We start from the raw sequence: 20935 nt of genomic DNA on the forward strand, positions 1-20935 counted from the left end.
TGGATTTACACTGGGAGGTGGGACATCAATTGATGCATAAATCAGTTTAAAAATTCTCAATGTTTGGGGTCAGGAAAGATGGATGGACATGGGGGAACAATGATGGGAAGCCTGGACTGGAAGGGCACAGAGAAGGTTGGACTTGGGGTGCACTGGGTAGGAATGGCTGGACCTTAAATAGAGAGCACAGAGCAGGGGAAACTGGCTGGACTAAGGGGGCAGGGCAGGGAAGGCTAGAGGTACTAGGGGGGAGGCACAGGGCAGTGAAGGCTTGACTGAGGAGGGGGGGTAGGGCAGATAACACTGGCTGGTTTAGGGAGAGCACAGGGCAGAAAAGGCTGGCTGGACTGCAGGATCACAGGGCAGAGAAGGCTGACTGGGCTAGGGGAGTGCAGGGCAGGGAAGGCTGGCTTGAGTAAGGGGTTAGGGTAGGGAAGACTACCTTCATTAGGGCATAGGGCAAGGGCTCTGAGTCCTACTTTGTATCTTCAGTGGGCCCTGGAGACAGACAAATACAATATTTATAGTAATGCAGAACTATAGAGGTGACAATTTTATTTTCAGCCAAATCTTGATCGACATTGCAAATTTTACTTTTACTTTGTTCTAGTATCCTGATTTTTAAAGGTCTAGAGGTTTTGCTAACATTTCCTTCACCTCATTGTTACTCAAGATGATATACAACCCTGATGGTTGTACAATTAATGTAAGTTGATATGGTGCATTATTATTGATTTTGTCATAATACCAATGTTTTGAAGTCATATAATTAAATGCCCTACAATTTCCACAGCTGTGGGATCTTTTTATTGTAATTAGGATTTTGTTTGAAGACAGATGATTTTGTACTAACCTGTGCTTTGTACAGTATTACAGGATCTCTTCGAGCTGGTCTGTACTGTATATGGTAAACACAAGGCAAGATCTGTGTCCATTTGGAGAATTAGCCAATGTTTTAGGAGGATATTATATGTTAGAAGATCCAATTAACTCCATGCTGTTTCACTTTTGTTTTAAAAAGAAAATCTCAATGATTTTGTATGACATGTCTTACTGCAATGTTCTACTGTACCCTCTATTTATTGTCTTTCACATAGTTGTTGTTTCCCTCCTTTCTACTGTCGGTCTCTGCATTTGAAGAATTTTTCTTTTTATAGAATTTTCACTTTGGGATTTCTCTTATAGTAGCAGGTGACTGCGAACTATTAGAATTAAGAATGTTACTTGTGGCAGTTGTTTTTCTGTATATGCCAGTTGTGATTAAGCCATTTTCTTCAGTTCATATTGTCAAGTCAAGAAACTGTATTTCCTTTTGACTGATCTCTTAGGTGGGTTTCAAATTCAAATCATTGGTATTTAAAATGAGTATAAATTCCTCCAGTTTCTTTTATTCTCCTGTCCTTATTAATAAACTATCATTAATATAGTGGAGGTATAATTGGGTTTACCAAAGACCACTTCCTTCTCCTGCCACCCCAGATAGAGGTGAGCACAGTGGCGGAACTCCCAGAGACAATGGAGTCATTTGCTGCTGGGCACCAGCCCTGAAGGGGGCACCTGGCTCCATTGTCCCCCAGCAGTTCCGGACACTGCACGGAGAAGGAGCGCTGCTCATCGGTGCCCCACCTCTAGTGGCATAACTACGGGTGGTGCAGGGGGTGCGGTTGCACCCCCTGCACCCTCCATTTGCCGGGCACCCACTGAGTGTGCTTCCAGCGGGCACCCACACCTTCTTCCCTCCCTCCCCCTGGTGCCAACAGCAGCCGAAGTTCACGCCTGAGCTCCGGCTTCTGGGCCCCGCTATGCACTATGGGAGTGATGTCATGACATCACTCCCATAGTTCCGAGGAGCGGGCGCCGGGGCGGACGGCAGCAGCACTGGAGCTGGGATTAAGGTAAGTATTTTGTTTTTATTTATTTGTGTGTGTGCATGTGCGTGAGGGGTACTCACGACTGTGGGCATACAGGGGGCTTACTACAGGGGCCATTACTGAGGTTACTACAGGGGGCTTACTACTGGTGGACTACAGGGGGCATTACTGGGGTCAGTACTGGGGGCCTACAGGGGGCTTGCTACAAGGGGCATTACTGGGGTCACTACAGGGGCTTACTGCAGGAGGCCTACAGGGGGCATTACTGGGGTCACTACATGGGGGCTTACTACTGGGGGCATTACTGGGGTCACTACAGGGGGCTTACTACTGGGGGCATTATAGGGGGCTTACTACTGGGGGCATTACAGGGGGCTTACTACTGAAGGCATTACAGGGGGCTTACTACTGGGATCACTATAGGGGCTTACTACTGGAGGCACTACTGGGGGAATTACTGGGGGCACTGCAGGGGCCTTTCTACTGGGGTCACAATTAGGAGCACTACAACTGGGGGCACTACAGGGGCCCTTACTACTGGGGTCACTTCAAGGGGCATTACTACTGGGGCAATGCAGGTTGCTTTAATACTGGGGGCACTATAAGGGCATTGCAACTGGGGGCACTACAGGGGCCCTTACTATCAGGGGAACTGCATAGGGGGACAACTACTGGAGGTACTGCATAGGGGGACCATTGCTGGGGGGCACTACATAGTTGGGCACAATACCCACTCCATTACTATAATTTTAAATGTTGTGTGTATGTAGAAATTAACCCATGACTTTAACAAAGATTGGTCCCAAAAAATTAATAAACACCAGATGTCATGTACCATCGGGTTAGCCTTGAAAAATCTCCCATGACAACAAAATGCATGTTGGCACAATACCCACTCCGTTACTATAATTTTAAATGATGTGTGTATGTTGCTCTAACCAGTCTAGTTAGAAAGTGGGGCACCCTCTGTGTTATAGATTAGTTGGAGTGTGGACACCATTGTGTATGAATTGTTTAAAATGTGAAACTAACTTTGTATTTCAAGCAGGAGACTTTTCTCTGGCTAATTCACAGTCTTTATTCTGTAGAAGCAGTATTTTCTTTACACCAGATACTCTACTAGTCTGTAAGTGTACAATACATTTTTAAGCTATTAAAAGAAAACATATATTAAAATAAGGAATAAGATTCATACATGGAATAACTAAAACATTTTAGCAATTTCCTTTTATTTAATTTCAACAATTTTATGGAAAGTGTATTTAATTGCTCAATATATAACAACAAACTAACACTATAATTATTAGATTAGTTAGAATAACAAATATCCCTATAACCACTTTAAAAACAGTTTATGCAGCTCCCAACTAGCAAATCCAGATTGCCTAAAAATACAACAATTTAATGACAGATCAATTATCAGAAAGAGAGCACATCTATGAAAATATTAACAATTTAATAGTTTATACACAGAATATGTTAAAAAAAAACAATGTCTGGCTCCTTCTGTTGGATGTCAGAGCTCTTGTGTGCATGCATGACCTGTAGGTCATGCATGCACACTAGTTTCACTGCTCCGAAAGGAAGCACTCCGGGGAGACAGCTGATTTTCAGATCAGTTGTCTCCATGCCAGAGCAACGGTAAATTGCTCCTGCACTCATGTAGACAAGAAATGTTAGTTATCAGGTTTCCCGATAATTAACATGTTGAATAGACCCCATAGAGAGAAAATAAATAAATCAGGCCTTTGCAAATAAAGACATGTATATTGACAAATACCAACACTAGTCATTCTCCAAACTCTACATTGTACCTTGAGCATAGAGCTTACAAAGCTTACAAAGTACTGGGCAAAGAATATCAAGCTAATAAATCCTGGGTATATAGTGTAGTGCAAATGTGATGTGTTACAGACAATAACTCATGTGCATATGAGACCAGTGATGGTATTTTAATAGTATTTGATTTTTATGTAAGTAAGCAAATCTGACCTGGATTTATTATTAAGGGGTCTATTCTTCTTCACTTAGTTTGTACAAAAGCAGATGAAAATTAACATTTTAAGCTATTTGTGTAGAAATTAATAATTGGGGCTCTTAATTTTAAAGATAATGCAGGAGATGCATTATCACTGATATTGCCTGCTTAACTTTAAGCCATACTTAGCCTGCTGTCCCCATGCATTAGTATAGGGAACAAATTAATCAAGCTCTGAAGATACAATATTTTCAAAGCTTGACTGTGGGAACATTCATCATCTACAGATGGCATTTGTTCCTGCACTATGCTGCTTCCCTAAGTTAAAGATTCCAGGGTAGCAAAAAGGGATCCCTTCACCCTAGTTCAGCTCCTTCCATTGGATGGTGGGGCTTTGTTCAGCTGCATGATCCCCAACATGAGGATTGCCAACTCAGAGTTTGCAAAGCTAAGTTTCACTGCTACAGAAAACTGCTCATTTTCAGATCAGCTGTCTTGGCAATGTTTAATTGCTCCTGTGATTTTGGATCCACCACTGCTACTCGCAGCTAGTTGGATTTACTTATCAGGGTGACCCAGCCCCTGATAATTATCTTAATTAATAGGCCCCACAATAAAGTAAAGGCAGTGCAACAAAAATAGAATGTGAGTGCACTCTGTAAGGCATTAATATAAGTTATCCATTAATTGTGAGTAGTGTGTATTCTCTAATGAACATTATTGATGTTATAGGCACATATCAGTCCTGAGCTGGCTTGGATGTTAACACACCTGATGTAAATAAGCCAGCTCTGCATCTGAACATAAATTCTAACTCATCTGCTGCTGATGTGGAACATACAGTATACAACTCAATATGTTCATAGATTTGTATATAAGCAAAATATGTTACTCTTGCATGTGTTTCTTTAAGCATAAATTCCTTTATTATTGTGAACAACTAAACATCAGGCCGATTGTTTTTATGATTTTTTTTGTATTATGTTACAGGATATCACATCATTTTTTTTTTCATGGAAAACAATGATTTTTTGTTCATGTCAGTTGTCATCAGGATATAGTAACATTTAGGGAAGAATATACAGCCTAATATCCCAATACATGAAGCTAATATATCAAACACCTCTACAATGACCATTTGCTTCCCCTTACTACTCAGATAGGCAGGGATGGCACAGATCCAAACACTGTAGAACAACAGCATGCTGAATGTGATGTATTTGGCCTCATTATAGATGTCCGGTAATGTCCTCACCATGAAAGCCAGAACAAAGCTCACAGCTGCCAGGAATCCCATGTAACCCAACATGAAATAAAATGCCAACTCAGAACCCTTATTACATTGGATGATGATAGTCACAGGATTAGTGTCCATGTTAAACTCTTGAAATGGTGGAGAAAGTGAGAACCAGATAACACCATTTGAGACCTGGACAGATGAGCAGATCAGCACTAAAGAATATGGTAGTTTGACTCCCATCCATTTTCTCCAGTAGCTTCTGGGTCTTGTGGCCTTAAAAGCAATGCAAACAGTGATTGTCTTAGCCAGGACAGAAGACACACCAATAGTAAATATGATTCCAAAGCAGATTTGGCGCAGCATGCAGGTTATATGTACTGGACGTCCCAAGAAAAGAAATACACAAAGTAAACTCAACTTAAGAGATATGAGTAGAATAAAGCTTAGGTTCTGATTATTAGCTCTGACAATTTGGCTTTTTCGAAAGTAAATAAATATTGCAATTATGAAAACAATTATAGCAGAAAATAATATGGCTGTGACAGAAAATACTGAGGTAATAGTGTCCATTTCATATGAAAGAAAGTCTTGAGCTTTAGCAATACACTGGTTTCTTGCATCATTTGGCCATTCAGTGTCACTGCATTTCACACAATGTTCATTGTCTATGGAATAAAAATGCAACAAATAAATTATATCATCAGTAATGGTGACTTTAATCTCAGTACCTTTATTGTCATTTTAATCTCTCATGTTATTGCTCTCTTTTCTTTATTGCCTTTCTCTCATACATTTTGTTGATCTTTTACTCTCTATCTGTCATTACCTTTATCTACCTTTTAGTTAAAAAAATTATGTAATCTCTACTTTATTAATTTCTGAATAATGCTATATCATTTGCTTATCTGTAGATATTGGTATTACTAATGGTATTGTGTCTATGGGGATGTGGCATTTTAAAAGTAGACAGTCATTTGGTTGAAATGAAATGTCAATATGGTTGTAATGCCATCATTGATCATGTTTGCATGTTATAATGTTGACAGCAACCAAGTTAATATTTCATCATGTGTCAACATGGATGCATTGTTAACATTGTTGAAATGTTGACAATGTCATTTTGTGTAATTCTTACCATGACAATAATGCTAACTTTATACCTAAACCTTATAGTAACCCTAGCCACTAACCCTAATCCAGACCCTAAGCCTATCTATAGATTTAACCTTACCTAAAGGAAATACCAAAATTATGAAAATGTTCACAATTCATATGTCAACATTCTGTAAACTACATTTTACAGGTGTTGAGGATAATGATGTTGACATTTTACCCTTGTTGACATTATCAATTATGACATTTTGCTGCCAACCTGGTAAATTGTGACATTATGATCAAGGGCATATAGTAGTAACTACATACCACCCAAGGAAGTAGAAATATGTCTTAATAAATAAAGGTTTTTAAGCATCTGTGAGCCTAGACATAAGTTGTAAGCAACCAATTATTATTAATTACAGTCTACTGAAGATGTAGTTAAATGATAAAAATCAGAACTAACTAATAAATGTGGTAATTACATAGTTAATAAAATTATAGTAAACATTTGCTCTATTGGCCCCATGTATTAAAGCAAAATAATATTTACTATTATTGAATATTTGTATAATTTTTAAATACCATATCATGTAGAATAGCCATACTATGATTACAGTATTATTAAAATGATCAACACTCATTTTATTGCCAATAATATTAGAGTGATTTTGGGGTATTCACAGTATGTGGTGTTGATTTCAAATATGACATTAACAATAGACTACTGTCAACTGACTACTAGTTGGGTGGCTCATCACTTATATACAGAAGGGGTAACTTCTAGCATAATATCAGAGTGAACACATATAACTTTCACAATGTCTCACCTTCTAGAATGTTCTGAAACATTCCCATATTCAAGCATTATGGCTAAGTTCCCTATCACTTGAGAGGACCCATTATCTCAAGAACTAGAGCCAATTCAAAAAATAAATTCTTTTTATTTTTGAATTCTGCAACCCCAAAGTACCCTAACATCATTCAAATATCCTAGGCAACTAAACATTTATTTTGGTTGGGCTTTGTAATATTAGTATTGCTGTTTTATAAAAACAATAAAGATTTTTTGCTCTTAGATTTTCAACTGTGCAAATGAAAGTGTGCAAAAGTTTTTTACTGGTTTGTTTATTCATTCATGAAAAGTGGAAAACAGGCATTTACTAAGTATATTTCATAGACATTGTAGACATTAGCACTTCATGCTTGAGGATGAGACCCTTAATGACCTACTCCCAGGGAAAACTAGAACCATCTTTAGGAAAAAAGCTTACTTGAAAAAAAATTAATACACAGCTATATCATGGAAGCAAGTCTGACACAGTCCACATTAAGATGGACTAAACCCAAAAAAGGTTATTTTCTACAGGTGTACATGTTCTTATTGCAAACTCCAACCTCACACAACTAATAAATGCTGCACTTTTGCATCCAACCAGACACAAAAAACATTCAGAATATCTGAACAAATAACCTGCAACAGCATAGTTGCTGATTATCTGTTGAAATGCCCCAGTGGACTACAGAACATAGGAAGGAGTACAAGAACACTTAAGATACACACTGCAGAGCATACAATATAAGAAATATAAAAAGATGCCTTGAGACACATTGGGAGAAATATAATAAGGTGAAAGTTTAGAAAATGTGAGAGTGGAAAAAAAAACAGCTTGGTGGTTTGGTGTTAAACATGTCTTGATATCTGGACTCTGGCGGATTATTCATAAGTTTGCACATACCACTGGCCATCTATGGTATGAACTCAATGGGATTATTATATTGCCTGGCTATACTATTATGCACATAGTACATTTTAATTATTTGCACTTTATTATGATATGTATATGCAATGTGTTAACATGTTGCCCCTAATCTGCAACTAGCATGCTTGGCACTTTATTGTTTATGTGAAAGTATTTTACATTTGTGTTTTCAATAAAATGGTAAATAAGTAAAGCAAGTAGTTTTTACATCATCTTGTCTAAAAATAATTAGTTTACATCCTCCAAAAAGGGCTACTACAGTCTTTACTCAACACTGCTACTAGACTTATCATCCTCTTACACCACTTCACATCTGCCTTCCATCTCTACCAAATCCTGCATTGGCTCCCCTTACCCTTAAAACTCATCCCCTTACACACACAGTCTTCTTGAAATCCACTTTTCCCTACATCTTAAATCTTATCTTCTTACATACTCCCTCCTATCCCCTCTGATTTGCAAATGATAATTGATTTTCCTCCACACTGGTTACCACAGGATGTTTCCCATGCTGCACCCCACTAATGAAAGGGTCTTACTTGTTTTATCAGGCTATCCCCCAGTCTGTATAGCTTTATATGGGTGCTAAAAAACTTACCTGTTCAAGAAAGCATATATTTACACCAATTATCTATGTCACTTTGTATCCTACCCTCACATATGTTCTTCTTCCATCTATCCCACTTTTGCATTCTGCCCTCAGCTCCCATTACACAGGCTCACTACTTGTGTAATCTATATTTCTCCTCCCCTTCCTATCAATTATAAGTTTTGAGGAGCAGAGTCATTCTCCCACTTGCTCTCACTACCTACTGTACCTCTCTTGCACACTATCATTACTCGACATCACCTTCTGCCACCTGCACTCCACTCTTTTGATGTTTTTAAATTACCTTCCACAAATCTAAACCTGTTAGTTGTGTCCATTTTAATGAGTACAGGTTTCAGCATATGCTGAGTTATTACCTTGCACCCCATGCTTCTGTACCTCTGCTAACAGTTGTTATGTTATTTGATTTTACTGTAGTCTACTGTTAACTCCACAGTTTTACTGAGTAATTTTTATTGGAAGCATTTCTGCTTTACTGTGGACCACATGTGCTGACCTTTAAATAAAGAATAATAAATAGTGTTGTTATTATTATTATTATTATTATTATTATTATTAGTTATGAAGAGATGTTTACTTGGAAATTCACATAACTGGATGAGACCACATAATTGTTCTGGACAAATTTTTGTTCTTTCTAAATTCTAAATTTGAAAAATCCTGCCAGATGGCAGATCATTACTCTTAGATTGCAGCTGGCCCCTCTATGGTATTTCACAAGCTGTTGACATTATTTGAACTTTAAAATGTGTTCATAACACAACAGATCTGGAGATGTGCAGCAGACTAGTTATTCAACTTGTGTGATAAACTACTTGTTGATTAGATATAAAACCCACCTGGGGGTATATTTACTAATGTTCGATTTGGTATTCAATTTTATGAATCAATGAAATTGACTGGAATTGAATTTAAATCAAACTGAAAAATTCCTTAACAGATTCCCTCGTTTACTAATATTCAATTTTGCATTTCGAATCAAATTACATTTTTGTCAACTTGAAGAACGGTTTTTGTGTTCAGTTCATGTAAATCCCTTTGAAAATCTAACCTCCCATTAAATTTGAATGCAAAATCGAACTCAACTTCCTCATGACTTCCTATTGTGCCAAATGCATCATATGCACACTAATTAACAGGGGAAAACATTGGAAACACTTGTGCACACTCTAGAAAAGTGAAAGTGAAAGGGAGTTGTAATGTGTTGCTGCTCGCAGAAAGTGCTATATCCATTTTTTATGCTTTTGTGAATATGGCAGATGATAGGAGTTGGGAAAGGCATAAGAGGGGATGGAAGAGAGTGCTCCTGAAATTGCTGCATCTATACATGAGGAGACAATCTGAATTTGTGGAATTTGATTTATAAATACAAATGCTTATAGCTGAAATAGTTGGCCATAACTGTAGCCCTAATCTACCTTCCACATTCTGTGCTCACATAGTCAGTTGTTAACAAAACCTCTGACTGCTCACTGTCTACTGCATAATCTGGGGGAGTGTTTGATTTACTGTGAGATTATGCAATAGACAGCAACAGAGCACAACTTTTGCCAAATGATAATATAATATTGTCGAAGCTGGTTTAGTGGCTGAGACAGAATCAGTGTAAAAATTAGGTTGGAGAGATGCCATCTTGCGAATGGCAACCAGAATCCATCTTAAAAATAAGAATCTGCATGTTGCCATTTTGCGAATGGCCTCCCAGCGCCATTTTAGAGAAACTCATACTTAAGTTCATACGGCGATGCTATTATTTGCATTATGCGAAAGCATATTTCACCATACCCCATACACAAATTAAAAATACGCACATTAGCGAATGCATAATATCATGCATGCGAATGCCGTTTAATAGCTTCATGCGTACATATCTGCCCCAAGTTAAAAGTCCTCACTACATAAGTCTAACTAACGTATTTTCCCAAACCCCTAATACTTACACACTGCACACTCACATAAAAGGTTCCATATCTTCAAAGTGTAATATTCAAGGTTATTCATTTATTGCTAACATTGAGAAATAAAGACTATTTGATATCTAAGGTTTAGTATATGACAAGGAAACCATGTTTGGTAGCGTACTGTTCTACTCTGTCTTAACAGCTTTCTGGTGTCATCGGTGAGAAGATCGCAACATGCATTCTCAACTTATGGACTGAAGAGAGTTAAAGCAGTAAAATGTACTTTGTAATGTTAGCAGCTTAGATTTGCATGCAGCGGGAAAAAGGAGACAAAAGGCTGTCGGAGGCTGACAAGTGTCCATTTGAATCAACCTGTTAAATGTCCTGTAACAGAAGGATCGTGACAGAGAACCAATGTAATCATGCCAAAATTGCCTATTATGTTGTTTATCCCTGTAAGGATATAAATGTGCGTTCAGACTACAATCTGGAGTCTTCTTGCTGATGCTGTAGACAGAGGTTTCTTGTTGATGCCGCTAACTGGTCCCAGAGCGTGTGCATATGTATAACTGTACCTTGGGTCTGTATCATTTCTTTGCACTAAATTGTCTTTAGATCACAGCATGTAACCTGCTGTTTTTATATTGAATAATATCCTTTGTGCATTGGAAACACATTTCAAAGTCAGAAGGCTTTTATTTTACTGTATGACTGCGTACGCAAATAGCGTCATTCTAGTAAGGTATAGGCAGGACTTAGAAGGTATAGGCTGGAGCATATAAAGGTTTAGAAGGTATAGGAAGGTTTGTACCAAGGCTTAATTATGTTATACCAATATGCATCTAGATTTATCATGGGCAGCACAGACGGTGTAATGGTTAGCGTTACTGCCTCACAGCACTGAGGTCATGGGTTCGATTCCCACCACGGCCCTAACTGTGTGGAGTTTGTATATTCTCCCTGTGCTTGCGTGGGTTTCCTCCGGGTACTCCGGTTTCCTCCCACACTCCAAAAATATACTGGTAGGTTAATTGGCTCCAAAAACCTAAAAAAATTAACCCTAGTGTGCATGTGTGTGAGCATGTGATAGTGAACATAGATTGTAAGCTCCACTGGGGCAGGGACTGATGTGAAAGGCCAACTATTCTCTGTAAAGCGCTGCGGAATATGTGTGCGCTATATAAATAACTGGTAATAAATAAATAAATAAATAATTTATCAATACACCTGAAGCTTATGTTTAATAGCCCAAAGGTGCTTTATTTCATGGATTGGGTGGCTATATGGTGGCTATATGTGCCTCATTATATTTATTGTCAGCAAGAGTTTGCGGATCTGACAATAGAGTCAGAAGCCAGTAGTAACAGCCATAGCTTAAATCACCTGTTGGGGAAAATACTAAATTAGAACAATACAGTAACTTGTAGTATTCACTGATTAATTAACACATATAGGTAACTTACCCAACAACCATCCCTCTGGCATTTGGTCCACATCAAATTTTGCAGAGAGGGATGAATTGCTAAGGATGTATGCATCATGGCACAAACCAGGATAGCCAGGCACAACACTTATGATTTTTAGTTTTGCATCACAGACCATCTACACATTCATGGAATATGTATGAAGTATGTTGGTATAGACATGTACAGTAATCTTAGGTGGTCTCATTGTGTGCAATCTATAGCTCCCAGAACATAAAGCATGCCTGTGAGGCTATAGAAAGCTACCTTAAGTTCATGCCAGTGTGTCTTCTGGCTGAGAGAGCAGATGTAGGTTTTGCAGAGGGGGATCAGTGTCCACATGACTTTGGTCGGTTGCCTGCTAAATGTAAGCAGGAAAATAGCTAGCACTCCACCTAAGACTGACTGAAAGGAGCCAGTAGCAAAAAAATCCAAAGCATACAGCAGCTTGTGTAAGCATGGTACAGCATGTGACCGTGCAGTGTCTGGCTCAAGTTGAGTCTTGATGAGGTCATATAGCATCATGATTTTAGAACGTGAGAGGTAGAACATCTGTATGACCTCACCAGCGGACAAAGCATTTAGGTTTATCTGACAGTGGAAGAACCTTGGCCTGTGAAGGTTGCAGGGTACCTCATGAAGCTGCTGATGTTGCTCTGATTGATGCTTCTATGTTCTCTTAGTCAGGTGGTGAATTTCATACTGCAGATAAGTGCACAGCATAGCATAGCATTGGGGTGCCATTGTTCATATAACCAGACACATGCTTTTGGGAAATTTTAAAGGCATCACATTAAATTTACAGCCAATATAATGGTGTTTAGAAGCTCAAATCAACTGTCTCTCATTATTCTATTCATTTTTGATTGGAAGTCAGATTTTGAGTTCGATTTACATTAGATTTGCAAATTAAATGTGAGTAAATGAAGGGATCCTATATTTGACTGTGGAATAACATCAATGTTTTGCCTATATTTGATTTTGAGTGAAATTTGATTTTGGCTTTAGTAAATCTCCATTGTCAAAATCAAATCGAAATCTAATCAAAATCGAATGGCAAATCGAACAGAATCCAAAATTGATCTTTAGTAAATATACCCCTAGTTTGGATGAATTGGAAAAGTCCTCGCCAATTCCAATCTTCTTGCCAAAATTGTGGTAACAAATGTTAATTAGCATACAAGTATAGAAATATGCTTCTCCACTCTGGTAGTGGCTCCATCAAGTTTCTTCCTCTCTAGCAAAACTCAGTAAGCAAGGAACATACTGTACCAGTCAGCAATTACTTTTTATGATAAACTATGGTAAATCCTTCTGGACTTGGAGTAGATGCAGAAATTATGTCTTTATTAAGATAGAAGTGTGGAGCATCAGATAACCTAGGTAGATGGCAACAGATGAGGAAGTTTTCCATTATAGTTTAAATTATTCCAGGTATTGGTTGATCAGAATGTACTGTAGACTATAAATTGATTAATAAACTTATGTTATATGTTGGGTAATAACCTGTGGATTTTGAGTTGCACATATCTCTGTACATGGATGCATAAGGTGAGTTTTGCACATAGCACATGCACAGAGGAGAATGTACACATTTATGTGTATATCCCTTCTATTTTGAGTCAGAAACAACTTGGCTGTATCTGTCTTTCTGTGATATCAGGCATATTGGGGAGTGACCTGGTAAGGTGACAATGTACATAAACAGACCCCCTTATTAGTAGGGAGGATACTTGCATCAGCATATGATGGTAATTCCAGCATCTGCAGCTTCCCACACCGACAGCTACTTTGTGCACAATTCAGAGTTATCCCTGGGATGTGATATAGCCATTTCCACTTCGAAGACAGCTGAATCTCTTTCAAGGACACTTTCAGTGTCTGCACTAATCTGTCAGCCCTGAACCTTCTCTCATAGTATCGCTGCTGGGTACATAACAATGATTTTACTATGGTAATATATGTCAATAATGTTTGCATGTTAGGTAGGATGGGGGTCCCTGAAATTGGTTTCTTATAGTATGAAAATGTCAGGGGTATGGCATAGGGGCTGTTGTAAGCAGCCTTGTCCATATCTGCATATTTTGGTGGTAGCCCCTACTTACCTTAATACAAATGCTGCTACAAAGCCTTTCCTTGGTGTACATTCATACATTGAATGTTGAATGTGAGACACCACTTTGAGCATCTCTAAATGCTGAAATATTGATTGGTTCATCTTTTGATGTAACATCGTTCACTCCATGAAAACTTACATCAGCCCTATGGCAGAGTTGCTGTCTGATTTTGCTCTCATATGTGAGAAGTACAGCATCTCTGTACTCAACCACTTTCACCAACACACATGCAACACTCCCATAACACACCGATAAGAAAGACCATCTTTTTGCATGCACTAAGTGAACTCTGTCATTGGCCAGGAATTCCAAATATATTGTCAGCACATTTCTGAGACCATGTATCTCCCATGTGGACAGTAACTGGACACAAGCACAGTGTGACATAAATGCATGTGCAAAAGAAAAAAAAATTCTCTAATAAGTCAGACATTGGCAGTTTTTGCAAAGTTTATTTTAAAGAAATGAGGCTGTTGACAATGACAATGAGATCTGTAAATTCATTGGGGATCACAATTGTTGACATTTTGAACTGGGTTCTAAATGGATAATATTAGCTTAAATAAAGTAGAACTCAATAAAATAGTGACCTACTGGACTTGTATGTTGTACTTTAATATACATCTTTGTATAACTAGTATAGCCAGGCTGAGGAATAGCTTAGGCTTTGCTACAATTAATGGCAATGGTTTAAATATCTATCAGAAATACACTAAAATATTAAGGTCCCTATGAGTAAAAAATGGATGTGGCCTTTGTCTAATAAACCTTGTCATGGTAAGCCGGACACCAGCTGTTACATACCAGATCCGGCAGCACTGGGATCCCGGTCTGTGGTGGGCAGCAGGAGGAGAGACCCCAGTAGCCGATGCTGTTGTTCCTGCTCCTGGCTCTTTCCCTCAGTCTCCTGCTATAGCTGCAAAGTGCAGGCAACTGTGGCTCCCCTAAGGGTGTGCACGATGACTTGCAAAAAAGATCTAAAGAGACAGGCACACCAAATCTGATATCATATATGGCATGAGAGTTTCACTCCTCTCTATAACAGGGAGTCTATAGGCACTAGACACAGGTATAGGCTCCATTACCTTACTCCAGCATCCTTGTCCCTTCTGGTTTCAAAAGCTTCTTCCTGACTTTGGCTTTGTTCCTAACCTGCTATTGTCTGATCCCTGGTACTGTCTTGTCCATTTGGTTCTGACCTGGTTTTCCAAACTTCCTTGCAGGGGTCTCTGATGAATACTGCCAGCTCATTAGACTCTATACCTTAATACTGGGTCTTGTCAATCCCAAAGTACAGGCTATCATCCACTATCCACCCATGATTTTGTGACAAACCCACTTTAAACATGGCTTCAAATCTTCTTCTGTGAGGAGATTTTACCACCTTATATTAAAAGACTTTTAAAGATAAAACATGTTTGTTAGTACTTAATTAACTTAACAAAATCTGATAAATACCACTTCAGTCCCTAAAAGCACACATAATTGTATTCTCAAAGAAGAGGAAACTCTTTTCCTATTCCTGAGCTAGCACCCCCTATATTTTTTTTTCCAAATTGTTTTTCTTAAAGTTTTTAGAAATAAAAGTGACAGTAATAATAAGCACATACTGTATACACACCAAATAGTATGGTTTACATTGAGAAATACACAAATATAACAAGTATGAAACACATGGTAAATATGACAGTGTGCAAAAAAAACAGAATTACAGAGCAGAACATCAATGATGAAATTGTATCAATTACAAAAGTTACTTAAATTGTGTTATTCTATAACTTAATGCAAAAAAAATATTATATGAAATTAGATTAAAAAAATGAAAATAATAGGGGGAAGAAGAAGATGGATGTAAGGAGGGCAGTAGAAGTATCCTGTTCAGTTTGTGTTCCACTAAATTGATAGAGAAAATGGCTGAAAGGGTCAATAGTGAAATAGCACAATCAAAAGAACTCCACTGTGTTTGGTCTTTATAGGTTGTGGTGAAGTAAATGATAATTAAGTAGAGGCAGAATCAGTCAATTGTCTGTATAAAGACCACATTCAGATGAGTCCACATAGACCTTTCCTAAAATCTAGCTATATGGCCTAATTTGGCATGCCATGGACTCTGTGATTTAGCAACGCATTGTGATCTTTGTTAAAATATTCTACTATAATCTGCAGCAAATTTTATTGCATCAAAAAATAGGAATTTATCCAAACATTATTTGTGGTAAAGCATCTTAGCCATGCAAAGCATATCATGCCATATAAAGCAAAAACAATGGGGAAAATCAGCTCTATTTTCAACCTGTTTCATCAGGATCAAAATATGCCCTCTGTGAGGGAGACATTTATGCTCTGTTAATAAACTTGATATGAACCTCCTGCAATGCAGAGAAGTCCAAAAACTTAATGGTTACAACAGCATTATATTTCAAAATACAGTCAGATAAGTTGTCAGATAAGTTGAGCGCCAAGTACAAGATGTACCAACCACATAATTTTTTCAGGTGTAGTTTTAGGAAAGTGGAGTAAAAGTACCAAAGTATCCACTGGAGGCCAAATAATACCAGCTGTGGTAAAGGCTTGAGAATAATGACAAGTTGTAAATACATAAAGAAATCAATCTGAGATATTCTGAATTTTTGTAGCAACTGCTGGAATGAATACAAATGCCACCAGGGTCAAATGTATAGCAGATTTTGCCTATCACTGTCTCTCTCCATGGCAAAAGGTAGCATTATGCAGACCTTACAGGAAATCTAGATTGCCACACTTTCTTACATCTTTAGTCATATGTTTGGGATGGTTTAATATTGTATCGACAGGCAGACTGTAATGATTTGTTTTTTAGAAATTGATATTTTAAACATTGATGTTTGATGTTTTTATGAGAGTAGCAGGTGACTATTGGGATAAGAGTTTATGTTCCTGTTCCAGATTATTAAACATAGGAATGTCCAGTAACCATCCAGCTAATGTCAGAATAATGTGATATATTGAAAGGTGGTAATATCCGGAAAGACAATACCCCCTTGAGATACATTTTGCATTAATTTACGATTATGAATGCAAGGTTTTTTTGTCTTGCAATAAAATAGCTTAAAAATTTAAAAAATAGCTTAGTACACGCTTATATATGTGCAAATTATACCTTAATTGGGAGCTTCTGCTTGAGATATGTCAGCTTTGGAAAGAGAACTGATTTAATAGTGGCATTCTTACCCAGCAAACAGTAGATAAAGGCAAATATAACCAATTCAAAATTATTTTTCAAGTGAGGCCAAAACGGAACAGAACTAGATAGATATTTAAGTATTTAATTTATATTGGCTATGTTGAACTAATTAATCTGAGCTATGTTGTACTTAATTTATTGTAATGTATCTAATAACCATAAATCATAGAAAATTGGTTGATCATTTTAAAAATGGCTGGAATGAAGTCTGAGTGAAAAATGAAGAGCAGCATATTATCAGCAATGAATGCTAATTTACATTCTATAGAACACAGCCAGAAACCAGAAATATCAGACAGTGTCTCAAAGCTATGGTCATTGGCTCTAGGGCCAACACAAATAGGAGAGGGCATAAGGACATTACTGTTGCATTTCTTATTGATCACTAAAAGTAGAAAAAACTGTAGAAAATCATTAGCCAAAACTTGTGTATATGCATTGAAATGTACAGAGCACAGTAACGACAAAGTAAATAATTTGAAGTTACTGGAGAGTGACTCCTTATATTGATGGATATTAACAATAGATATAATATGACCCTTTAAAACTTTGACTGTTTGCCAGAACAAAAGTTGGTCAGAGTGGCGATCAGTTTTATTATGTTTGTAGTCCTGCCATACTATAAATAGAGAATACTTAAACTTTTTAGAAGTGGATAGGTATGTGGGCCCTCCACTATTTATGAGGGCCCTGTTTGATAGAATTATCCACAGTGAGCCAGACCAAGGCATGGCCTGACAACACTATAGGTTCAGTAACTATATAAGCTTTCATATGTATTAAGGCATAAGACATCAAAAGATAATCTAAGTGAGATAGATAATCATGTGTTGTGAACAAACATGTATAAGAGTGGGAGTTCGAATGAATGGCTCTACATAAGTCAAAGAGGTGTAAGTGTTCACAAATATATTGTATACCTAATTGAGAGAAATTGGCACATCTGGAGGAGATGCCACTGAGATCTAGAGTAGGTCAGGCCACTACACTAAAGTATACCTTATAATAAAATAATATAATGTTCAAGAAAAAAATCTTTAGATCAAGTTATGATTTTGGTGCAGTTCTCTCAGCAACAGACTCCATCTGCCTGCATATCATCTCAGCTTTCTGACTGGTTATTCTCTAAGTGCGTCATGTATTGTGCCCATTATTTTGTCCTAATTTTCATAATTATGTCAGCATCTACAGCACATATCAATCAGTCATTTCCTGAAATACTATAACAACTCTCTATCAGTCTTTCCTAGTAATATTTATGGGGGCCATTACCTGTGCAGTACTGCACTGGAGCCTTTTCTCACATGTGGTGGAGCCTGCTAAAGACCAGGGCCCCATTAGGCTCTGGAGAGAAGCACCAAATATAGGTAAACCATCTCAGAATCCTCCACTGCTTTACTATTTAAAAAATATCTACTGTGTTTCTTCCTAACTGCTTTCAGAAGTTTGTTGGGTAAACTGTAAGTAAACTAGTGTTGTTTTGCAATTTTTTAAAGCAATCACATATGGTGCATGTTTTTAGTAAGATTTTGGTATTATTTACAAAATATATTAATTTCGTCCACCAAAACTTTTAGACAAAAAATAGGTTGTATAATAAAGTTGAACCCTCATTATTGTCTATTGGCTAAAATATTTCATAACCCTTTAAAGCAAACAGTAAAATGTTGTATGTTGATGCATAAATTAGGTTTGCTTTGAAAATACCTGTAGTTAGTCTGTAATTCTCTAGCAGATCAAAATTGTTAAATATTCAACATATATATATATATATATATATATATATCGGTCTTATTAGATATTTCCCCTTCTGAACACTTCACACAGTCATAGCAACATGCATGGTATCCTTCCCTTGTAGCTTTTCTGTATCCAATGAGACACTTTTCTGAACATTGACCTTTTGGCATCTATTAAAAAAAAAAACATTTAAGGTTATGGAATATTCCTGTAAATGAGTCTTCCATTATTGCCCATTATTTTACACTTGCAACAATTTTGGAATAGTAAAAAAAAAAAATCTTCAGGATTATTTGCAAGCAGGTTTATATTCCATAGGTGAATATTTATATTTATGGGAAATTTATTTAGCTTATTATTGAGACAAAATACAAAACATAGATTAGAAATTTCATACCTATTCCTTTGAAACTTTAAATATTTAAAACCAAAGATAGGCAGAAAAATCATCTATGTGGCTTGATATAGGCTGCTAAGCTGGACAGTGTGTGCAGTAAATTGATGTTGCTAACTTTAATCATATTTGAGATAAGTAATTTATCATCAAGGAACATGAGGTTCATGTAGAGTTCAACGCATTAGAAAAATGGAGATGGGATTAGGTAGATACTTTGCACAAATTATATCCTGGTTTTATAAATTAGAATTCCCCATATTATGTATGTCTTCATAAATAATAGTTATTTATTACATCGGGAGTTCTGCCAATGACAACAGATAATGTGGGTTACACACAAAAGAGAATAATACATCTATGAGTGGTGCACAAAAGGGTTAAACTATACTTGTCCACTTAACCTTGCTTTTCACTACTTGATGCTGTAATGACTTTGGGTAATTAGCTGCTAGATGGGTGTCAGTGGTGCAGAGTCTAAAGCGTTCAAAAATGATCCAAAAAGGCTTTCAGGTAAATAAACAGAGTGGTGATTTACCTTAAAGAATACAGTATATCAGGTGAAACACAAATGAACACAAAATAATAAATGCCTAGCCCCCTTTCAGGGCAACTAACTCACTTCTGTGTCCCTGACTAACCTTGGACAGCTAGTCTGCAAAACACAGTCTCTTGGAATCAAAGTCCCTGTCCTGTCTCTTACAGAAGTTTTTTCACAGGCTCCTGCCTACTCAAGTTCAGGCTCATGGCCTGCTTGCAATCTCACACTCTTCTCCCTACAGAGTAACATAAACAGTCTTTTTAGTTTTTTGGGTTCTCCCTACTTAATGTACATCTGAGCCAGGCTTCCTAGCCAACAGTGGCTTCCCAGACCACACTGGTCTCCAACTGCAGTCCCACTTGTACTGGACACAAAGGCCCCAGCCTGTCCTGACTGCAGAGTCTTGCAGACCAGTTTCACTACAGCAATTAGGCATCTTCCCACAATCCTTTTCTTCTGTGTAGGCATATCTCTGCTGCCTCACACAGAATATGCTGTTCACCAGTGCCATCTCTGGTGATATTTTACACACATTCCCTTCCCCTGCTCGAAGCCCCTGGGTTGAGTGACATGGGATAAGGCATTTTCATGGTGAATTCCCTTTTCCCTCTTCTCATGTGAGCCATCCACTGCTTCCAAGATCATCCAGGCTCTGGTAATCTTTGGTGGTCTCCTTTTCCAAGTTCTGTGGTTTTCGTTTCTTAAAACTTTTCCTTATTTTATGGTACCACTTGAACTCTTTTCTTTCTACTTGCAGCACACAAGACTCATCATTGGGTATCACATCAGGCAATAAGAACTTTAAGCAATTGTTTCCAAAGTGACATACAGAACTTCATCTTCACTTATGTCAACTTCAGCAAAACCCAGCAAGTTCTCTTCCTCATCTTCTGGTTCAAACAAAGAATAGCTTTTCCTTGTTTCTTTTTAACAAAAAATAGGTTTCTCTTGCTTTTACCTCTTAAAGGCACAACTATTGGCAAATTTTTCTTTGTCACA

At 37.5% G+C, this 20935-nt stretch overlaps 1 protein-coding gene across 1 annotated transcript; it reads right to left on the reverse strand.

Annotated features, from left to right (window-relative positions):
* Positions 1–4843: 4843 nt before the first annotated feature.
* Positions 4844–20447, reverse strand: LOC148479274 (vomeronasal type-2 receptor 26-like). The gene is made up of 3 exons (XM_088454690.1): positions 20229–20447; positions 19057–19171; positions 4844–5754 (listed from the first exon to the last, which is right to left on the reverse strand). Exons 1-3 carry the CDS (start codon positions 20445–20447, stop codon positions 4844–4846), a joined length of 1245 nt encoding a protein of 414 aa, XP_088310816.1.
* Positions 20448–20935: the final 488 nt, after the last annotated feature.

The sequence above is a fragment of the Taudactylus pleione genome, unplaced genomic scaffold (genome assembly GCF_031769625.1).
Source record: "Taudactylus pleione unplaced genomic scaffold, aTauple2 ptg000627l, whole genome shotgun sequence".
Classification (NCBI taxonomy): domain Eukaryota; kingdom Metazoa; phylum Chordata; class Amphibia; order Anura; family Myobatrachidae; genus Taudactylus; species Taudactylus pleione.